The following is a 23830-nucleotide window of genomic DNA, read 5'->3' as shown; positions in this document are numbered from 1 at the left end:
AACCTCAGTAATTTTCAGTCCTGCTTCACCAGGATCTATTTGTTACAGATCTATTAATTTTCTCCTGCTCGATTCAGCTGGAATATTCTTCACCGACTCCGTCGCTATACAAATAATTCCTCATCATTTCTGCTTTGCTATCGTTACTCAAGGTGTTTTATAGTGTGGTCTGTACTGCTCATTCCCTTCTGGCACTGAAAACGTCTCTGAGATCAGTCAGACAACTTGTATTTTCATCTCAACCTAATGACCAAACCTCACACTCCATTCTCCTAAAGCGCCAGCTAACAAGCAGGCAGTATTGCCCAGTAACCCATTAACTGCTTTTAGACAATTTGGGCACCCAAGCAACTACTTCATCCTTGGAATTCCTAAAGAAATTTATCACTACAATTCCTCAAACTATCACAGACATGTCCTGTGGATTTTGTACCAAGCTGAACCTATTTTCTATAATATAAATCTCCAGTATATACACCTAAATATTCTCAGAAAAAAACATGATAGTTTCAGATACAAAAACAAAACAAAAAAATAAGAAACAACCCAATTCAAAGTGCATTTTTTGCAGAAGCACAGATACTCTACTTCTCTATATTCCTTTTTTTTTAGCATACTGGTAGTTTTTGGCTATTGAGTTGTAAAGAAAGGAGAGAGTCCACAGTTACCAAAATACTTGTTTTAGGTGCCTGACTATGCAAAGGAAGCGCTGCGCTGATTTGCACTTGCTTATCCCTCTTCCATGTCTGCAACCAACACTTTCAAACCATTAAAACTAATCCACATTCCTTTGGGAAGACGATTCTATCGGTGCAGACTGGTGGAATGAACACGTTCCTGCTCACAGGACACGCGCCTGCAATTGGCAACAAGAGTTTTCCAAACCACGATTGAAGGGAAAAGCTTCCGAGTATCAAAAGAAGTAAATGAAACAAATTGATGTTGATCAAACACTATTTTTATATCAAAACTGATCATCCATTTTCCTCTTTACTAACACCAAACTCTTCACTATTGCACTAGCATTTGGGTACATGTATCAAAAAGATTGTATTTTTTGGGTCACATGCACAACTGAAACCTCTCAATCAGAGCTTTTGGAAAACAGCACTGTAGAAGAAATAGGTGTTGTATTGCACCCTATTTTGCAATAGGTTTTCCTGGAGATGGAGGCAAATATACTTTATTTTCCAGAAGAACTGAGGGATAGATGTCAATGTCAAACAAAAACTACATTGAAAAGACTGACTTGTTTTTCTGTTCCGGCTTGTACTCACTACACAGCAAATACAAGTTCTTCTAAGGTATAATTATATCGAAAGATTATTTTTTCAGCCTTTATGCTCCAAAATACCCTCAATGCAACATAGCGTCAAGCACAACACTAGTTTTTGACAGCTACAATATACCCAAGTAATTTTTAATGGTTACTTGGAAAGGAAAAGAAACGAAACTTTTTCAATGCAAGAATTTTCACTGAATCACAGAATGGACTGGGTTGGAAAAGCCCTCAGAGATCATCCAGTCCAACCCTTGGTCCAACTCCAGTCCATTGACCAGATCATGGCACTCAGTGCCATGGCCAATCTCAGTTTCAAGACCTCCAGGGCCGGTGAGTCCAGCACCTCCCTGGGCAGCCATTCCAATGCTGACCACTCTCTCTGCACAGAATTGCTTTCTCATCTCCAGCCTAATTTTGCTTGTTTTTGTAACATGTTGAAATAACTTTTGCTGGCAAATGCAAGGATCGTGATGTCAAGAGGTGACAGCAGAATGACCAACTCCAAGAATGCAAATCAAGGTGTAACGCAACGCTTGGGGAACCCATCTCCCCACTGGTTATTCTGCATAAAATACAAGATATAAATAAAATGTAATTAAACGTAAAGACTTACTGGACTGTATGCTGAAGGACAGCTTTGTCCGTGGAGTTATGGGGGGCGGCGTCCCTTGGGAGCTGGGGGGTGACGGGGAGACGGAGAAACGTCTTTCACTGGACATGACGTTGATGACTTGGCTTTTCGGCCTTTGTGGTCGCAGCGGGCTGATCTGCACAAGGACAAAACCAGGGAAAACCACTGTGGCACAGCACCAGCACAAGCAAACACCGGTGAGACAGCAAAGGAATGTATTAATATATTGTTACCCAGCGGCAAACCTTGGGAATGCTACCTTTTCCCCATGGCCTCCCGAACAACGAGCGTGCAATGATAACACCCAACACTTCTGATTTAATGCCACATTTCGGAGCTCCAAATATTCTTCCCTTCTTCCCAGAAATCCCAACGAGGCTCAATCCACACGCTTTCCTGTAGCCTGGCACATTTGTCTGCAAAGCAGAGCCAACTCCCCAAACACTTGCTTAATAACAGTTGAACAAGTCTAGATCCTTACATAAAATTATACAGCATTCACAGCCTTTTCTTCTCAGAGGGCTCTACATTCCTTTTACAATTTATTTCTTTAATTGTCTGCACAGTCAGTCTCTCTTCTGATGAAGTCATCAGCTGTCCAGAAACACCTTCTTGATGGTGCATGCTTGAGCTTATATTTAATTCACTGAAATATCCGTATTGTTCTGCTCTGGTTGCTTCACGGTCCATTTAAGTTTTCCATCAGAAACCCTGAAATGATATTTTAATCCAATGGGCAACTTATGGTGCCTCCTTTTACTGACCCTAATTCTGAGCTCTGGTGTTTGTTACCCATCCCCATATTTCCAGTAATCACAGCTGAGAAAGGGGTTTTTTATTTGCAGGAGATCACAGGAAATGGAGCAGCAGCCTGAAGTCGAGACGGGAAGAGCAGCCAAGGTGCTGCATTAGGACAAAACGCAAAATGCCAGCAGCAATTCACACTTTTTTGGAGAATTTTGCCATTTCACAATGTATGTTGTGAAGGAGAAATCTAAAATGAGGTATGAGCGCTTCCTTCTATTTTCAGAAAACAAACCCTAAGAGTGTTTGCATCAAAGGCTCCGTCTGAGACCCTTCTATGAGAAATGAATGGCCATAAAGTATGCAAATTGTTTTGGAAGTTCATCAAGACCTCAGGGTAACCTGAAATTTGCCCGATACTAAAATCCAAGTCCTAAATATTCCCAAGTTTTGTTCTTCCCAGATCTTTTAAAGCCTGCTTTTAGTAGAATGGATAAACGTGGTAATGACTTTCTCAGAGGCATATTATTATTAAAAAAAAACAAGTAAGGAAAATACAATTATTGATTGGGAAAGCTGCAATGGCAGAATCAAGAGAAAAACCAAAAACTAGATTCAAGTTCCCAAGTTAACCTGGTCTGTAGCTACTTACATCAAATGAATTTTAACTTCTGCGATTGACAAGCTTGGTCCTCTTCTCAAAGCTTCATATAAATCACAGCTCTGCTAGGGAGTATGAACCCTTTGGAGACCACTAATTCATAATGAACCCATTGCTAATTTATTTTTGGTCTAACGAAAACAAGATCAATAGTGAGTGATGTTAGACGCCACTAAATCAATCAAACGCACAGCCTGTTGTTCTGATTTCTAACTCGAGCTTTTGGGTGGTCTGTTAAATACTTGGCTTCAGTGTTAGGTTTGCTATCAGCTCATGGAATCGAACAACTAACAATGACAATTTATGTTAAAGAAGTTTATGTGATACTTGAGATAAAAATCTCTAGAACACTATAAAGACTTTACTGATCTTCTTCACATACCAAAGTGCTTAATTTCTCTTCTGATAAGATCATAGGAGCACAGGATCTCTGTAATGAGGGTGCAGGTTTTGATCAGTCAATAAATTCATTATGGCAACAGTGAAATTTGGAAAAAAGTATCTAAGCCATACAACTAAACAAAGTGGCCTCTGAATGCTCCTTTTGAAAGAAAATGTACAAGCTCCAGGAAATAATTCTGCAGTTTTATACGCTTCCCACGTTCTTCCATGATGATTCATTTGCTGCCCTGAAATACAATTTTCTTCTTCTGTGGCTGATGCTCTTTCCTCCAAGCTCTGCTGCTCCTCTGGGGACCCGGGAGATGCCATCGCCATGCTCAGGCTTAGGCAAAATACGACTGCTGCAATGTGCAGAGTTCAATGCATTTGCACCAAACTAGGGCTGACCCAAAAGTTACTGAAGTCAATGGAAAAACTCACCGGCTTCAAAGGAGTTGGGGTGAAAAACCTGGGACGAACAGAATGGATTTTAATCTGAGCTTTTGCTGAGCTAATACTGGGCCTAAGGCCACACCAGACAAAACAACTTTGATCTTCCAAGAAGTCAGAAGATGCATCTGAGAGATTAAGTCATTTCTGGATGGAAAATAAGGAGCAAATCCAGAAAACAGAGAGACTGTGGCTGAAGGTCTAAGTAATATTCTGCTACAAATCCCAAACTGAAAGACTTACAGGATCTTTTCATCACAGGTCAGACAAAAATTTGCTTTAAAAGTCCAACGTAAACGACACAGCCACCAACAAACGACTCTGCTGAGTTACAAGTTGTTCCTACAAGCACTCGCACAAATCTCTAAAAGAACATCACATTTATTTCTGGAGGGCAAGTTTTAAACTCTTGGCCTCCAAACAGGTGTCTGGGCAGAGATTTGGAGGTTACAGTTTGTTCACGGCCTCCCTGCTCCAGCTTAAAACCACCCCGCTTCCCATTCCCGAGCTAAAACCTCTCAAGTTACCTAAGCCTTTAGGACCGTTTCAGTGAATTAAATATATGCCAAGAAGAGAGAGCTTAAGAGAGATATGTCCCGTAGTTAATATTCTTACACGCAGCCAGCAGTGGAACTGCTTATGATTTTCTGCTCAAAATAGCCTTTCAAGAAGACGTAATTGCCATGCACGGAGTGACCTTGTAACACTTCCACCAGCAGTGTCTTGCAGTAGTCAGCTGAAATACGAGAAAACCCATCGCGATCTACTGGGAACCATAAATTCAAAAGGCTGCTGAAATGGTGGAGTTTATTTTACTTAGGATATACCATCTGTTCCTTGTGTCAAATAGTCATATGTAGCTTTTGGTTAAGATCTTCATACAAGGTCCAATGGTTTTTCACACTGTAAATAAAATCTGTATTTTTGATTCATTATCACATATTAACATCGGAGCGTTTTCCCTTAAGAGTTATTTTTGGTCTGAAAATAAACCGACTCAAAAAATTCAACCTTTTCCTTTAAAAAGAGAAAGAACACTGCTCAGAATTAGATAAAGCATCACTTGCTAATAAAGTTACCGTTTCTGAAAGGATCACTGCTTCAGATTGCTGCAGAGAAATATCAGTAGATTTAAAATCTTTATCAAATATCTCTTGATGCTTGCTGTTCCTTTTCTCCTTCTTCTTTTCTTTCTTATCTTTATCTAGGTCATCCTTGTCCAATTTATCTTGAGACCTGGAATGCATCTTTTTTGGCAAGAGGGGCTCCAGCACAAACCTGAAGAAAAATGTTGTCGCTTAGATCAATAAAACACTATTTTCAAAACACCTCATTTTCATTTACATATTTCCCAAAGTCTCACTTGAGTTAACGATGCTCTGCTAATCCAGGAAAACTAATTAGAGAGAAAAGGAGGGGGCAGAAGGTCATAACAATCATAATTGTCTTAGAATAAAATTTACTGCAGAGCTGCTGAAGAACCAGCACTGCGTATTTCCCTGCTCTGTAGTAAATTTACTGGCTTACAGCTACACAAACTCCCGTTTCACTGTATGTGGTTTACATAGAAATGAGTTTCTTGTTCAGTACTCCCACTATTGATGCTGGGGCACCAGCAGGCGCCTGGAAACTCCAGTGGAAATCAGCACTATACACTATACTATACATTGTGTTAAAGAAATGTCACCCCCACCCTCTGCACCGTGGGAACAGTTATATATCTACAGTGGCTTTAAAAAATAGTCAAGAGGGCAAATTCCTCCTGGGATTTTTGTTTTTTGGTAGACAAAGAAGACGTATTTATCATCCAGAGAAGGAATAACAGCTGAGAAACTGCAGAGGTGTCGTGATTTTGCGTTGAACACGTACAACACAAAGTGCTTTCTAATCCTTGTGACTCATCAAAAGTACCTTTTCACGGAAAAAAGCAAACATCACTCTTAACGCAAAGGAAACACCTATACATTGCACAAAAGCATGAGGTAGGGGTTTAATCACAGACACACGCACCATTCCTGCCCATAATAACACCCTGTGTGTATGTTTGGTTTTGCATGCATGACGAGATTAAGATATAAGATATGATATAAGATATGAGATATGAGATATGAGATATAAGATTTAAGATATGAGATATAAGATATGAGATATGAGATATATGAGATATAAGATATAAGATATAAGATATCCATAACGTATCCATATGAGTGTGCACTCAGCCCCACAGCTCCACTCCCTTCGAGCACACTCAGGTAAGGGGGAATGAAAAATCAGGCAGACAATAACTAAGGGAAAGGTTGGTTTCCAAAAAGCCGGTGTATTTTCCCCCATGGAATGCTTCAGGTGTTTGAATATGGGCAAGGCTGATGCACTGTTCCATCAGCTCTGCCATTTGTACAGTCCAGGACTAACTAAAATCATACCCTAGTTCAAATTACACTGACAGATTTGAAGAGAAGGTCTCAAATCACCACATTACGAAACCAAAACTAAACCAAAAATCCCCAGACAAAGAAACCAGTTGACTTTTTAGCATTGGAAAAGCATTTACTCTTTCATAGTGACACACGAACCTACAGGCCATAATCTTTGCTGTGAAATACCATGGGGTTCATATCTCAATTTGCAGTGAAGTTGCAGCCCTGAGGAGAAGGACTTGGGGTGTTGGTTGATGAGAAGGTCAACATCACCCATCAATGTGTGTTCACGGCCCAGAAGACCAACTGTGTCCTGGGCTGCATCCAAAGTGTGACCAGCAGGTCAGGGGAGGGGATTCTCCTGCTCTGCTCACCCTGGTGAGACCCCACCTGCAGTTCTGTGTCCACCTCTGGGACCCTCAACATAAGAAGGACATGGACCTGTTGGAGCAAGTCCAGAGGAGGCCATGAAGATGATCAAGGGCTGGAGCAACTCTCCTATGGAGACAGGTTGAGAGTTGGGGTGTTCAGCCTGGGGAAGGCTCCAGGGAGACCTTATTGCAGCCTTTCAGTATCTAAAAGGGCCTATGAGAAAGATGGGACAGACTTTTTAGCAGGGCCTGTTGTGATAGGACAAGGGGTGATGGCTTTAAACTGGAAGATGGTAGGTTTAGATTAGATATAAGGAGGAAATTCTTCACTGTGACAGTGATGAAACGCTGGAACAAGCTGCCCAGAGAAGCTGTGGATGTCCCAACCCTGGAAATGTTCAAGGTCAGGTTGAACGGGGCTCTGAGCAACCTGGTCTAGTGGTCGGTGTTCCTGCCCATGGCAGGGGGGCTGGACCAGATGATCTTTAAGGTCCCTTCCAACCCAAACCATTCATTGATTCTAATCCTAATCATCTCCATTAGCAGCAACATCCAAAATTATTTTGTTGTTGTTGTTTGAAGCCCTAAAGGTCCTTCAGTTTTCAGCCTATGTGACGTCATTTGATGATGATGATGATGATGAAAGATGCTCAAATCAGTCCCCGCTGCAACAGCCCCTGCACCATTACCCTCACAACCAAAGCTAAAAATCACACGGGTTGAGAGACAAAACTGCAAGCTTTTCTCATCCCATTTTACAGACAGGGAAAAAGGGCAACAAGGACTTGCCCAGGGCCACAAAGCCCATCAGCGGCAAAGCCCAGACCAGAAGAGAGCTCTCCCAACGCCACGTGTTTTAGCCACCTAAATAGCGTATTTTATCCGCTTCTTCTGGGCTCTGCTGAGCCGGAGGGTGGTGAATGCAAGTTTCCAAGAGGAATCGCCATTCTGACAATTATTAATTGCTTTGCTTCTAGGCATTACTGTTATTACTGCTATTAGTTATTTGTATGCAATATATCAGTGATAAAATGCGCTAGTGTGCCATGCTCCTCCGTGAAGTACATTAGGACTTATAACAGATGGCAAATCACACGGGGACTTCCCCGCTCCCAGCCACTGCTTCTAAGTGCTCACATTTGTACTTCTAAGTCCCATTTTAAGCAGTGAATAAACCCCAGGTCCTTTTTTAAAGTCGGTGTTTTATTTATACACAGAGTTGGGAGTTGTAAAAGACATCCTATGTCAATGTCTGCTTTGAGTTTTTACTGTTTAAAAGCTCTAAAGCAGAAGCTGAGAGATGGTGTAAAATACAAATCAACTGATCTGGGCAAGACAGTCTGTCAGCTCCATTTTAATTGTTTTTCTCTCTAATCTCAGAATTAACAGATGAAGAGTGGGAAAATAGGAAGCAGGAGAGGACAACAGACCATAAACCCAAGGAACTATAGTAGGTTCATGGGTGATCTTCTTCCAAGTTAGTAGTGACAAACCACCCACATGATTTATTTCTGAGGTTTTTCATTATGTTATTTACATCTGATGATTTTTCTTCTCCGGCTCCACTGATCAAGCAAATGAGCTTTTTTCCAGGTCTTCTCAGTGATGATAGTTGCTCATTATATTTGCGGATGAATTGGTCAAAATGCGTTATTGTCTCTGCTGTCCTACATTTCCATCAACATGACTCAGCACAGAGTGTAACGTAAAGAGAGCTGAATTGTGCTCTGTTTGCTGTTCTTCCCCATGGTACATAAACTGTTGGTAACCAAGGTAAGCATCACGCTGGTCCTTAGGTGCTGTATGTAATTTTACTTGATGCTTTTACTCTCTAGTCAGGTAATAACTCGCTCTGAAGGTGCACAAGGGACACAAATGTTTGCAGCACATCTCCCTACATCAGCGGCCCTTCTGGAGGCTTTTAAAAAACTGCCGCCTTGGTCAAATATTGAATTTCTGGATTATGGGAATGCCTGGGGGGAGGAAGAGGGAGAAAAGGGACTTCTGAGGCTGCATGGAAGCCCCAGAAAGAAAACTGGTGATTTTGTTCTTTCGAGGGATGCGACTGTGAGATGGGGTTTATCGACAGAATTCCCCGTTCTCATGTGAAATATCTTGATAAGTCTTAAAGTACAATCTTGCCATAAGCAGCTTTTCCTCTGGCAGCAAAAGGGAGAAGAAATGACTGAGCCGTTAGCTAATCCCTTCCTTCTCCCAAAATCCACCTGTTAACTGTGACGGGGCCAGCAGAACACGTGTGATCACCGACTTTGCCTTCTCAACTACCACACTTGCAATATTTTAAAAGGGGATAATTTATCTCCTGTTTGTTTGGAGGTTTTTGTTTAAAAGCTTAGGGGGGTTTGTTTCCCTCTGCTTTAAAGAGGAGTGAGAAGAGCATTATAATTACTTTAGTTAAAAAAAAAGGACAAGGAATGTATCTTGAGATAAATGTCTGTATAGGTTGGGTTTTTTTTAGCCAATATTACGGTTGCACTTGAAAGTGCCATCCCAACCCTACACTAGTTGTGTCACATTAATGTTCGTGTTTGTGGGGTATTATGATGAACCAAATCTGGATAAAAATACACTGGGAAAAGACCCAGATGAAAAACCCCGCAGCTGTATATGAGCTCAAACAAATGTCGTGCTGTCACACAGGACTCAGTAGGATTGGAAGGAAAAACACCGAGACCCGGAGTGGAGTGGTGACAACCCTCAAAACCTACAGATGTGCCCACCAAATGGTGAGATTTGTGGAGATGAGCCCCAAATGAGTGTTTCTGACTCACCCATCGGAGCCAGGCCGGGAAGGTGTGCTGTCGGAGGAGATGGAAGACACCGACGCCACGGAGAGGGGTCGCGAAGATGACGGCATGGTGAAGGATCTCACCATGGAGCGTGGCCGACTGCCCCGTCTGTCATCCAGGCTTGAAAGCTGCAATAAGGAAACGTGAGATCTTAAATCACAATGTAGGTCATATGGGGAAAAGTTTGATGGCTTTTATTCACATAGAATCCCAGAATGTCAGGGGTCGGAAGGGACCTGGAAAGCTCATCCAGTGCAATCCCCCCATGGAGCAGGAACACCCAGCTGAGGTTCCACAGGAAGGGGTCCAGGCGGGTTTGAATGTCTGCAGAGAAGGAGACTCCACAACCTCCCTGGGCAGCCTGGGCCAGGCTCTGCCACCCTCACCAGGAACAAGTTTCTTCTCAAATTTAAGTGGAACCTCCTGTGTTCCAGTTCGTACCCATTGCCCCTTGTCCTGTCACTGGTTGTCACCGAGAAGAGCCTGGCTCCATCCTCCTGACACTCCCCCTTTCCATATTGATCCCCATGAATGAGTCCCCCCTCAGTCTCCTCTTCTCCAGCTCCAGAGCCCCAGCTCCCTCAGCCTCTCCTCACACGGGAGATGCTCCACTCCCTTCAGCATCTTGGTGGCTGCGCTGGACTCTCTCCAGCAGTTCCCTGTCCTTCTGGAGCTGAGGGGCCACAACTGGACACAATATTCCAGGTGTGGTCTCCCCAGGGCAGAGCAGAGGGGCAGGAGAACCTCTCTGACCTACTGACCACCCCCTTCTAACCCAACCCAGGTACCATTGGCCTTCCTGGCCACAAGGGCCCAGTGCTGGTTCATGGTCACCCTGCTGTCCCCAGGACCCCCAGGTCCCTTTCCCCTACACTGCTCTCTAATAGGTCATTCCCAACTTATACTGGAACCTGGGGTTGTTCCTGCCCAGATTCAAGACTTCCATGTGGAATTTTATACCGTCCAATTATACATCATGTTTAACAAGAAAGAAAACAATTCTAAAGAATTTCCACTTAAAGCACTAAGAGGAAATGTGTAAAACTTTAAATGTATTCCAATAATTCATTTGATTCAATGGAATTAACATTTTTTTTCTTTTACATCTGGGCTTTAAAATGGAGCTTTTTACAAGTAACTTTTTTATTTTAATCCATCTCTGAAATGGAAGTGAGTGCCCTGTCAGTATATTTGAACGAAATGGGGTTTTTAAAAAAACAAAATTAAAAAAAAACACCACTAAGAAGAACTTTATGTCAAGAAAGTCAATTTACAGAGTGTCACGTAGGTTAAGAAGAAAATAGATGAAAGATATTTTTTTGTTTCAGACAATTTCAGACTTCTGAATATTTATACAAGCTTCGTTAGTCATTAATAAATGATATATGCGTAAAATAATTGAACTCTTTCAGTCAACAAATAAGAATCTCATGCTGTTTAATTACAGGTATATTTTCCACCCTGTCAGCTACTGGTAAATTGGCCTTGTACAAGGAAGACAGAAGCGATAAAACTCCATCAATCCTGACAATTCTTACTGGTGGGTAGAGTGAAATTAGGAAGATAACACCAGCTGCGTATGACTTTCCAGTCATCTCCCCAATGATGTAAATGTATATTATTGAAGTGACTGACATGCAAGTATCATTAATGTCAATTATTTCTGTTCTCCTTGGGAATAAATTACTATTTGAACTTCTCTCTTCCTAAATATAATAGCAAGATGGGAATTGAAGGACTACAAACCGAACACCACGTAGAAGGACACCAAGGACACTGGGGGGTTCAGCTGGAGAACAGGAGCTGAGGGGAGACCTTCTGATCTCTGAACTGCCTGAAAGGAGCTTGGAGCCAGGGGGGTCGGGCTCTGCTCCCCAGGAACAAGCGCCAGGAGCAGAGGAAACGGCCTCAAGTTGCGCCAGGGGAGGTTGAGGTTGGATGTGGGGAACAATTTCTTCCCCAAAGGGCTGTGGGCCATTGGAACAGGCTGCCCAGGGCAGTGCTGGAGTCACCATCCCTGGAGGGTTGGACAGACGGACATGAGGTTCTCAGGGACACGGGGCAGTGCCAGGGGTGGGTTATGGTTGGACTCAATGATCTTGAGGTGCTCTCCCAACCGAAATGATTCTATGATTCTACAAAGGCTGGCACGTCCCACATAAGATCTCAGTATTCCCATTTAAAAAGAAGAAGACGTCGCTATAGACACAAGTGGAAATGAATCGCTGAAGGAAGGTCTGTCATAAAACACAACAGGACGCCTCCTTAGCGGGGTGCGTGGGGTGTCCCCCTGCCAAGATATGGGTTTGTAAGAGAGGAGAGACTATGAGCCAGGTCACCTTGGCCGCACAGACATGGTACATTGGCTGCCTCTGCGTTAGAGGACAAACGGTCCTTTCCTGATAAACATACATGATTTATTTTCTGGAGCAGTGAGAGGATATGTATTGCATATGCAAGTCTCATGTGCTGCTGTCGTTTCAGAAATAAACCTAAAAATTATAGCGTGTTTACAACAGTGCTGACAGGACTACCAGGAGACAGAGATAAAACTCACCCCGGCAGCCCTCAATATATTATTAAGACATTGTCTCCGCATAGTCTGTCCTAGAGCAACTCTAACCACTTGCATCTTTGGTCCTTAAATAATTTTAAAAGCTGATTAATATAACAGCACCCAACACCCGTGGATTTCCACTGAATTGTCAATTATATTCTCAGTTACAAAGTTGTATGCTGGCTTTTTGGTCTTCCTCCCCAATGCGCAACACTCAAATTAAAAGTAGAGCAAAACCCCCATGGGAAATGTCACCAAATTCTTGGCTGTGCCTTAAAGATGAAGCAGCAACTGAAAAAAACCCGTTGGAATGACAGAAGCATGAAGTCCAGCACTACTCAATCAAATTAAATAACTATTATCAAATATCTAATATCTAGATATCTATTTATCACGTGCCTACATTTAGGATGATGCTGGAGTACATAAGGCTGCATACACCTGGAGAGCAGCACAGCCCTCACATCCCAAAAAGAATTACACGTTATTATTATTATTATCATTATTATTATTATTATTATTATTTCAAATTAAATTCCTTAAAAATGGAATGCTGAAGAACTACCTTGACTTTCAGGGAATAGATTCAGGCAATTCAGAAATTGCTCCCATGCTGGAAAATGAAAGTCCCAAGCTTTTCTGAATACCTCTTATAGAATCTGCTCCGTATTTAGTAATTCAATAATTCAACACTGCTTTCTTCAACGGTGAAAATTATAACACAGAAATACAAAGTTGCTCGGAATTTACAGAAATTCCACGTATTTGGGAAGCATCAAGTTAGCGGGTGACTTACAACAGCTCGGACCCCATACTGCTTCTCCACTTTGTCTTTGAGCTGCCTGAAACAAGCCTCCATGCGCTCGTGGAACGGCCGCAGAGCATCCGTCACCTTCTCCCCGTGGAGCCGGATGCCTTCGGCCAGGAACGGGATCTGGAAAACACAGGAACGCTGCTGCAGCCCAACCAGTCCTGCCCAGTGAAGGGACAGGGCAAGACTCCCGCGGGTATCGCAAGAGGAGTGGAAGATCTCATGGAACAATGAAGAAGAAGAGGAGGAGAAGACGAGAGGAGGAGAGAAGAGGAGGAGGAGAGGAGGAGAAAGAAGAAAGAAGAAAAAGAAGAAAGAAGAAAGAAGAAAGAAGAAAGAAGAAAGAAGAAAGAAGAAAGAAGAAAGAAGAAAGAAGAAAGAAGAAAGAAGAAAGAAGAAAGAAGAAAGAAGAAAGAAGAAAGAAGAAAGAAGAAAGAAGAAAGAAGAAAAAGAAGAGAAGGGAAGTAAAAGGAAAGAGGAAAAGAGGAAAAGAAAGGGAAATGGAAGGGGAAAGGGAAAGAGAAGGGGAAGGGGAAGGGAAAGGGGAAGGGGAAAAGAGGAAAAAAAGAAAGGGAAAGGGGAAGTGGAAGGGGGAAAGAGGGAAAGAGAGAGATGGAAAGAGAGAAAGGGAAAGGGGAAGGGAGAGGGAAAGAGGGAAAGAGGGAAAGAGGGAAAGAGGGAAAGAGGGAAAGAGGGAAAGAGGGAAAGAGGGAAAGAGGGAAAGAGGGAAAGAGGGAAAGAGGGAAAGAGGGAAAGAGAAAGGAAGGGGAAGGGGAAGGGAAGGGAAGGGAAGGGAAAGGGAAATTTATCACCATTATCACCACCACTCATCATATATAAAGCACAACACAGTAAAAAAGGACCTAAAAATCTGTTATACATTATTTCCTTTCTTCTCTATTAACCAAAGTCCTTTAAAATCAATCCACCTATAGTTCTGCCCAGTAATTGCATAGTGGAGGTACAGCTGAATTTATCAGAAAGCACAAATATTCCTGTGATGTTAAACTCTCAGCCCCCCACACACGCTGTATTTTAAAACGGCAAACTGATGAATGATGACTCTCACATCGGGTTATTAATACCAACCCCTCTCCCATTCCATGAGAATGAAACTTTGAAGGAGAAAATACTTTTACGTTTTCATTAATAAATGCTATTTCTAAACTGCAAATGAGCAGCATACATATCTATTGCAGAGCGATACCTATTAATAAAACATATAGTTTTACACACTATACATTTCTCCTTGGAAAAAATATTTTCTCTGGGCACAAAACAGAAGAGGAAAAAAAAATAAATTAATTCTCTTCTGTAGCTGAAAATAATCATTTATCTTCAAAATATCCATGCCAACGCAGGATTATATAATTAGCTCATAGTGTGGAGGTGTAGCTGACCTTTTAAAATGGTTTAAGAGAGACATTTCCATCCCCACAGCTATCCAGATGTACCATTAGAGTTTTCTACCTCCAGCTTAGGAAAAATATTTCCTGTTCCAGGTCGGTTTCAGCCCACACAGGGCTCTGGTTCTACCTTAGATATTCTCTGCAGCAATCAAGCTAAGAGGCCTCTTCTTAATAATTCATAATTAAATCATAATACTGATTAAAACCAGATTTTTCTAATAAGACTGAGCAGCAATCAGAATGAGTAGCTTTATTATTAAGGAGAATATTAAATACATAGATGAATTACAGATGAAGAAATTCAAGAAATCTTATCAAGATGTTTCTCTGTGACTTGGCAATATTTAAATGAACAGTTTCTTCTGAAAGACCACAAAGAAAAGAATAATGACAGAATTCTTTATTGTAACCACTTATATTTGAAGCCACGTGGATTCGCCCCCTACAAGAATTTAACACTGAAATCAGAATTTTTCCCTTCTCTGAATAATTAAATGAATTTCCGAATTTTCACAAGTATCAAGCCACATTGTGATCCTTCTAATTTTCAGGGATAAGCGGTCACTTGGCTCATTTATTTAATACAACCTGCTGACTTTTTAAATGAATTGTTTTTAAAAAAGTCAAATAACCAAGAAGAAGTACATGTGGGGTCTGAAGCTTCAGAAAATGCACTGATGAGCCTGTCCTAGGGAGCAGCCACAAGTTAGGAAATCAAGTTGTATGAAGTAAATGACATTTTTTGCAGGGAAATGTCCCACTCAGGAAGAACAAGAAATAAATCTGGGTGCTTCCTTCTGTGCCCCAAAGTGAAGGTGCTAAGGAGGGTGTCACTGGTGGTATATTCCAGAGTCCTCCAACACGCTTCTGGCACTCGGAGAAGAAAAGTAATAGGAGGGTTGATGGGCAAATCTGCTGGGATGGGGTGGGAGAACGTGAGCACCTGGTGGCCTCCTGGGACAGGAACTGTTGAGGTAAGAGATCAAGGAACAGGAGGAACCAACATCAAGATCAGAAATCATAGAAGAAGAAACTTCCCGTTGTTTTGCTACAAAACTTCAGCAAGATTTCTGAGTTGGGATATTTTGAAGTCCTTGTCTAAGAAAGAACAAAGACCAGGCTGGACGGGGCTCTGAGCAACCTGAGCTGGTGAAGATGTCCCTGCTCAAGGCAGGGGTGGCACTGGGGGAGCACGAAGGTCCCAACCCAAACCATTCTACGATTCTATTAAGATGACTTAATCTTTTAAATCTTTATCAACTACAGAAAGAAAGTACCTTCAGACTGTTCTACCTTTTCTGCTTCTCCTTCTACAAACTTCCAAATTCTTCCTACATCTTCTCTCCAGACATGGACATGGGGAAATTTGGTGATGAGTGACAATGAATTTTAAACCTACTTGTGTCTTTGTAGAATGCGGAGACACAATTTTGCCATGTTCATGGTACTGCCAGCTCCTTCGGCTCTGGAGCAACAGGTGGCTTTGCTTACGGCTTGATTTCTAAAGATACTTTTGGAGAGGTGAAGGAAGAAGTAGAGGTAACGTAATCAGCTGAACTAGAAACAAATGAGCTGAATGACAAAGGAAACCAGCTCAATATGCACTTATTCCATAAATCTAATCTTTGTTGATTTTAAAATGTTATAGTTCCACTGAAACCTAAAGTTATTCCCCAATTTTTATTTCATTTTTTTTTTTTTTTTAAGATCTTGATCTGCTTGGCTGAAAAGAATGAAAAAGCTACATACATTTGAATTATGAAAATTAATACAAATCTTAAAATAAAATCTTTCATAATAATGATATCATAAAATACGATTGTAAAAACTTAGTTCTGCATGCTAGAGCTCCTTCAGCTATGTAGAAGTAGCACAAGATTTTTATGTAACGCACTAGTTTTGGTATGCTGTAAATACATTTGCTAAATGCAAAGTGATTAATGCCATCAGTCATTCATTTTATTACCATAATTTCAATCAATCATTTCATTATCTTCATGTTTAAAAAAAAAAAAATCAGCTTTGAATGACGTAGTTGCATGGAAATGTTTTTTTTAAGTTGAAAAAACACTAAGATTGGCAAAAATTGACGTGGCTTTACTAATGATATTGAACTCAAAAAATAATAGGAAAAAAAGCAGTATACTTAAAGTTCACTGGAATTATAAAGGGATAATATCCTGAAGAGCATGAATTGCCCAGCACAACGGAGAAAAAGGTAAGGTAAGGGGATAGAAAAAAAACAATAATAAATTTAACTAGTCAGCCGATAATATGATTGTCAGGCTACTATTTCATATATCCAGATTGATTTATACAGCACAAAGCAAATCTCTGTGTGATTACAAAACTCCAAGCCCCACATTATTGAAGAATGAAAACTCATTGTTGGTTTCCATCACTGTCGAGCTGTGATGAATTCAATCTCTGCCTCAACCTCCGGAGTTCCAGCACCAGCTCCCTCCCGACACCGGCGCTCGGCTCCCCCCAAGTCATCCGAGAGGAGGTTGAAGGCTTAGGATATGCTAAATGTTTGTGAAACCTTGTCCTGGTTTTGTTAAAAACGAGTTTTTTCTTTTAGTGAATTTGCCTGTCAGCTAAAGCTTCATATCAGCTGCATTTTCCTGGAAAACCAGATCCATGGTTTGGTAAACATAGCAATGGAATGCGAGGTTATTGATAAGGACAGATTCACACCTTGTGAGAGGGGCAACGAGAAACAGGTGACCAAGAAACTGACCAACTGTGTATAACATCCTGTTCACGTGAATACTTCATATAAAAGTGGGAGATCACGAGGATCTCGTCCCTTTTTTTTCCCTTTTGTTTATGGCCAACATTAGGAGAGGACTTGCGAGTCATCCCTGCAAACCCAGGCCTAGTGAGAGACTGAATCCAGCTCCGGTTGGCTGCAGAGTCCAGTCCAGGACTTTGGGTGCTGGCTCTGCAGTTGCTGAGACTTTCAAGATTGGTTTTGTATATTTTGTATTATTTTCTCTTTTCTTATCAGTAGCATTAGTAAAACATCTTTAATGTTTCCAACTCTCTCCTCTCTGTCCTTCTTTCCCTCCCGATCGCCTGTGCTGAGTGGGAAGGGGGTAGAGGAGGTTAACAATACATCTGCCAGGGTTTTATTGCCACCCTGCAATCTAAACCCTCGACAAACCTCTAAGGTAATTTAAAAGCCTTGATTTCCATTCTGAAACAGCTGGACATTTCAGTGAAAAAAAAATCATATATAAAAACAGTTTTTGATCACTCCTTTCTATTTTTCTGGATGCTATTGTTTTGGAACTACAATACTGATGGGAAATTATGTATTTAAAACCACTGAATAATTGAAATCCAGTGTAATTAGCTGCCATACCTATTTTCCAATGGTAATATTATCTTAATACACAAAACGTCACCAAAGTGAATCTTTGCTGAGGAAAAAGTGTGTTTGTAATTCATTTGAAGTATCGTTATCAGAGGCAAAGACACAGAGCTTATATGAAGTAGAGTCTTCTGGGATCAAATTAATTTCCTCTCTATAAACTTAAAGCTCCTAAAATCTAATCTTCTGTAAAGGCTCACAACAAAATAAATGCATAATTTTTTTGCAGACCAAAAGAGTTTTATTCAGTGATAGTTTTATGGTCTTCAGAGGGTTTTGGTTTTTTTTGAATTCTATATCTTTGGTTCTACTACCTCTAAGATTGAATCCTATGGAAATGTAAATTACTTCCCTTATTATACAGACAAAATGGAATATAAAAAGACTATGCACTTTTTTATTCTGGAAGAAAAACATTTCTAGTCATATATTTTTACTTATCATAAAATTATCTTGGGACTATTGGAAAATGTCCAGTATGTGACTGTGGAATAAAACTTGAATTGTTTCTTGTTAGCCCTGGAAATTATCATTTGGTAGATGGAAACTCAGATTTTCATGCAAGCGGGTTCCTGCTTTGTCTCAGGCACAGGGATAGAAATCTGGGTTCTGTTCCCGGTTCAGGAAACATTCACGATGGGATTCTACATTTAAATAATTTCTGTTCTCATATGTCGTCATATAAACACCAGCTAATTTCACATGCTTTATGAAACAATAATGCTTTTACACCAGGTCATACAGCAAATGAAGCAAAGGATTCACAATGATGAATTTAATCAATATTTTGCATGCAAGTTAATTTTTGCAACTCTCACATTTAATATTTTGTACTAAAGATACTACAAGCATACATAGAGAGTTTAATAAATTATAAATACGTTATTTGAAGAAAGAAGTGAATACGTGAAGGAATACTGTCTCGGTGTGTGCACATAGGAAGAGGGATTAAGGGTTAAGCATTTTCATCTTACTGAGACAAATTTCCGAAATTAACCTTAGAAAATTAAAATGCAAAACCAAATTGCCAATAACACTAACCAATATTATTAGAAACTATCTTCTCACTTGATATAGATATTTTCACTGTATTAGGGTTACAAAAAAAAGAAAGAGAAAGAGGTTGATCGTGTTTGTTCCTTGCAGATTTATCAAATGACAAATGATGTCAGATCTGAAAAGATGAACTTTAGCTCAAGTTCCAAGGCAGCTTTAAATGGCAAAGAAGCGTACGAAGGGTGAACAGTTTAATGTCTGAATTTTCTCAGAAGCGCCACTAAACTGCCTTTGTACAGCAGCTGGCCATGACCAACCTGACTTAAAATCTTTTACCTGCCAAGCGATCAGATCCTTCAATTTTTCAATCTTGTCATGATCTTCTGGATGCTCGTGCATGTATTTTTCAGTAAAAAAAGCCTAGTTGAGAGAGAAAGAAATGGGCAGTTATTTCAGAAGATGGATCAATATCTACTACCACAGAAGAATTAACAGCAGGAAAGATAAATGAATCCAACCAAAATTTCTGCAAAATAGGAGTAATCGCTATAAAGTGAAAATCTGGGAAAGACATACAGAATTTAATAACGTTTTAAGATTAAGACATTAATCTTTCGGGATGAGTAAAGCAGGCAGATGGTGGTCAAGACCAAATCTCATGGGCAACCCTTCAGAGGACTTGGCACATCTCGGAAATGGCTTTCGAGAAGCTCCCAGGACACTGAGTTGGACTCAATGATCCTTGTGGTCCCTTCCAACTCAGGACATTCTGTGATTCTATAAGAGGTTTAAGCAGATGAAATGGTTGAGAGTTACAGAAGGACATAAACGGATGGATACAGCGACATGTCCATCCGCTGTACCTTCTCCATCATGTTACAAAATACATGTTGCTTGGTTATGCTAGCTTAATGAAATTAATATTCACAACATAAACAATAGATACGGTGCTTACTGTTTCCCCACTGATGATATCTGATCTCGTCTGACTTCAAAAGCTGAAGTTGTAAACACATGGCTAAGATTATTTAGAGACATATTTGCAGCCAACTGGTATCCCAGAGGTCTCTACCATTGGATTAATCCTCTAAAAACTCATGCATTTGAGAGCAAAGGAGCGAATTGCATTTGGTTACTTTGGTCACTAAAGTGTACTCAGAAATTCAGCTCCGGTGCCCAAGTGCACAGGAACACACTGGAAATGTCACCGGTCTCGGTGTCTAAATCTCCTGAGCAACTGTCCACCATGTCCCTGGGTAAGTCCTCTGGCTGCTAAACGTATCAACCCTTACTTCCAATGTAGAAATGCAAAAATGGATCCATAAATATCAGAAAGACATTAAAAATGGTAAGTTTTAAGCAACGTTCTACAAAGAAGGCACATTCTCATGGTGATTATACACAAATACACACACACAGCATTCCAGGCCAGTCCCAAAAAGGTGAAAAACCGCAGGACGGAGAATTTTGATGTTACCTTCTCATAGTTTGTGAACCCTCCCATGACCGCAGGGTCCACGATGCCATTCAGGAGCATCGAGAGAGGGTTAATGGGTAGATTTGGATCGTTTAAATGCTGTTGAACCATATTATTGATCTTGTCATTCGTTAGCTGCATGGTTTCTATTGCGTTTTCCAGTGGGCTAATTTCAACCTAAAATAAAACAGAAGGTTTTTTAATCAGAGAGCAGAGTTTTTAACCTGTCACAGGACTGGTTGCTCACCAAAGCCCCACAATTACAAACACTCCAGGAATTTCAGAACAACCCACATTTTAAACAATAATTAACAGAAAGGGTGGTTTCAAGCACTTGGTATCTATACGCTGTGGTAACTGATACAATAATCAATATCTGGAAAGAAGGTTAAATGCATTTTGCTGGATTACATCTCAGCACAACATCCAGAAAGGCTCTGATGGGAATCACGTGAGGTTTCCCCAGGATTACGGAGAACATCGGAGATTACGAGTCGCTGAGTTTTAGCAGCACAAAGAAGATCCAGCTTAATGTAACCGTAAGAAAGGAATGATGACTTAACATGGATTTCCTGATGGAAAATGTAATCCTAAGCAGCTCAAAAATCAAGAAGATATTTTTGCGGTGATTATTTCCAAGGAAATAAAGTTTAATATGGCAAAGAGATGACTCCTAAGCAAAGTGCTGTGCTTTTTCCAACAAGGTCACGTTTTCTATCAGCTGAATTTCAAAGAACTTTTCTCTCTCATGTAGCCTGGACTTCAATGTAAAGATCTCAGATTCTTCATGGGACGAATTAACTCTTACCCTGTGTAAAACTTCTTTTATTTCAATTGACTCATCTCCAACTAGTATTTATGACCAGACGTTGCATCTTTCAGAATGACAGTTGCTCATATTGAAAAAAAACAGTATTAAAATATTGAAAATATTGCTAAAATATGCACATTTAGTGAATGGGCTAAAAACGATGAACTTTCAGCAAGCCCAAATGTCGACAGTCCTCACTGGAAGACATAGCCTGCTTACGCTAAAAGAACGATGTGGTAGGAATAGAAAAGGAAGGTTAATTGAGGCCTGTGAGGAAAATTCACGCGTATATTTGATTACACCCTCATTTCCATAAATGCTCCATAAACAAAGCGGCACTTCTACCTGGGCTATCAGTTGCTTGCCATGTTTCTGAGAACCACTTATAATCAAATCTCTTTAGTTGTTGCTCTTACACCTGCCACCTGATTACATCAAGGATGCTTTAATTAGCATTTTAAAAAGTCTGCCTGGTGGATTATTCTGGAAGGCAGGTAACGAACCTGGCTCTTCTGCTGTGGAGCAGAGCGGGCTCAGACGGACAGACGACAACTGTCCTTCCGAGCTGAATTCACTACGAGGGAAACTTGGACGGGCAAAGTAAGCCCATATCCAACATCTGATTCGGCAAGAACTGTTGTGAACGTCAAACGCTAAATTTAGGAATCTGTCATTTGTATTAATGGGCTTATACGCTGCAATAATTTGTTGATGAACAATTGCTTTTAAAGCTCTTGACTGTCTACAGAAATTAGCACTCATTGAGCTGACAGACGTCTTTTTGACTTTTCTGTATCGGCAATCATGGCTTTCTTTCTCATTCTCCTTCCTTTACTACTCTTATAACTCTCCCTCTGATTTTTTTAAAAAGCAGATGGGGAATTGCAGGTCCCATCCTACTACTACAAAGTCAGGTTTGAATCTTATTGATAGTTATTTATTAAAAATATCTATACTGGGAAATTACGAGCCTTGTTCCAAGTAGCTTGCTGACTCTGGACACTACACAATCTATTCAATGCAAACAGAAATGATGTGTTCTTGATATGTTCGCAACACTAAAATTTAAACATCAAACCAAAATAGAGATTAGCATTTGTACTTCATAAAACCAAGTGCAATTCCTGATCCAGTTTCCAATTCGCTGGCTGGCCTCAGCAAATTTTTCCCTTGCAATTACTTGTGTCCAGCTAAAACAAATCAGGTACAGAATAATCAATGTGTGCAACTAATTCCTTGCAGATAATGAGCAGATTGAAAAGGTTTAGGTAAAAGCGCTCATAAGGAATTTAAAAAGCAAACAGATTTAAGGACATTATGCACGTTGCTATGGGTTATGTAATATAACACACCACTTTTATTAAATTACTCAGTTCTCCCTCAGCACTGATTTGATATGATCTCACCTCTTCCTTTAAAGATATTCTAGTTCCATCAATAAAACATGAAATGTGCAAAGCTACTTTAACTCATTGTGTTTAGCAAAACATCAATAATACCTGTATCCATAATGAAAATTTAGCATTACAGGGCTGCGAACCTAGGGATGGTGCTTCCAGCATTTCAGCTGACGGGAACGTTGTAGAAAGTCAATACCAATTTTGCAGTAACTACGTCAGAGTTAGGTCCAAAGTTACCCGCTGCCGTCTTCCCAGATATTATTAAGTTCCCTTCTCGTATCATTTTTCAGCGATGCAAGTAATATAATCGTTACTTACACAAAGCTTATAGAAAGCTCTCTCCCAGGATTTACGCGCATTTCAATGACAAGCGTAGCGTTCAAGGTGTGTGTGTACAAATTGCTGGCATAAAGCTGCCTGTCAGGCTGGGCTCTTAACTCGTAAGGAAAAGAGACTTTCATCAGGTTTGCCAGCCTTCATAAACAACGCTCTTTGCCATCATGAAGAGAAATACAATCTTCTCTATCAGGATTATATTGAAAATACGAGATTCATTAAAAATTCAATGTGTTTTATTCAGCTGCCTGTTACTGTCAAACATCACATTCACATTCTGTTACTATAGATACCATAGTAATTTTCTGCATTACTTCTGTTCATCGAAATACAACTGTCCAACATAACCTCAATGGAGCAATGAAAAAGGTTTTAATTAATCATATGCAAATTGTTCTTTTCCTTTAAAAATAAGCCTCACAAGAGAGATTTAAAAACTGCAGTAACAATGTTTTTATTGCTACTTACAAATTACAGCTGCGTAAGAATAATTTAATCTTAAAGGCGTTTAATGGATACGTCTTATCTAAACAGTCTAAATGGTAGAACAGAGAAATGCGTAATTCGGAGTTACTCTGCGCGGTTGCCAGGGTGTATTTTAGATAACTATGGAGGAGAAACAAAAACAACCTTAAATTGCAAATGATAAGCGCAGACACATACAAGGCGTTCCATTTAGGGTATAGTTTGAATAAATTACAACCACAATACCCCAATCCCCTTCTCCAACATTCAGACCAGTTTCATTCTGCTGTAGCAGGTTCCCCTACATCACCTCATGTTCCTCACCTGCTGAGAGCCAGAAATACTTCATAAAACTCCTTCAAATACTTGATCAGACCTTGCCTGAAAGGCCTGGAAGAGACAGCTCATACTTTCCTTCTCTCAGGAGTGGAAAAGCATCACTTGA

The 23830-nt window shown here is 40.5% G+C and overlaps 1 protein-coding gene across 2 annotated transcripts in view; it reads right to left on the bottom strand.

Moving 5' to 3' along the window:
* The window catches only part of DOCK1 (dedicator of cytokinesis 1), a 277211-nt gene that overhangs the window by 13766 nt on the left and 239615 nt on the right, over window positions 1-23830 (bottom strand). For both annotated transcript variants that reach the window (XM_065843012.2, XM_065843013.2), the window contains exons 45-50: window positions 20374-20550; window positions 19233-19316; window positions 13101-13238; window positions 9730-9875; window positions 5229-5427; window positions 1896-2049 (exon numbers count right to left, since the gene is read on the bottom strand). In XM_065843012.2, coding sequence (XP_065699084.1) covers window positions 1896-2049; window positions 5229-5427; window positions 9730-9875; window positions 13101-13238; window positions 19233-19316; window positions 20374-20550 — 898 coding nt within the window. The remainder of the gene's footprint in view (window positions 1-1895; window positions 2050-5228; window positions 5428-9729; window positions 9876-13100; window positions 13239-19232; window positions 19317-20373; window positions 20551-23830) is intronic.

Source organism: Patagioenas fasciata, chromosome 8 (genome assembly GCF_037038585.1).
Source record: "Patagioenas fasciata isolate bPatFas1 chromosome 8, bPatFas1.hap1, whole genome shotgun sequence".
Lineage (NCBI taxonomy): Eukaryota > Metazoa > Chordata > Aves > Columbiformes > Columbidae > Patagioenas > Patagioenas fasciata.
Note: the sequence above shows the minus strand (reverse complement) of the source record. Positions and strands in the feature narration are given on the sequence as shown.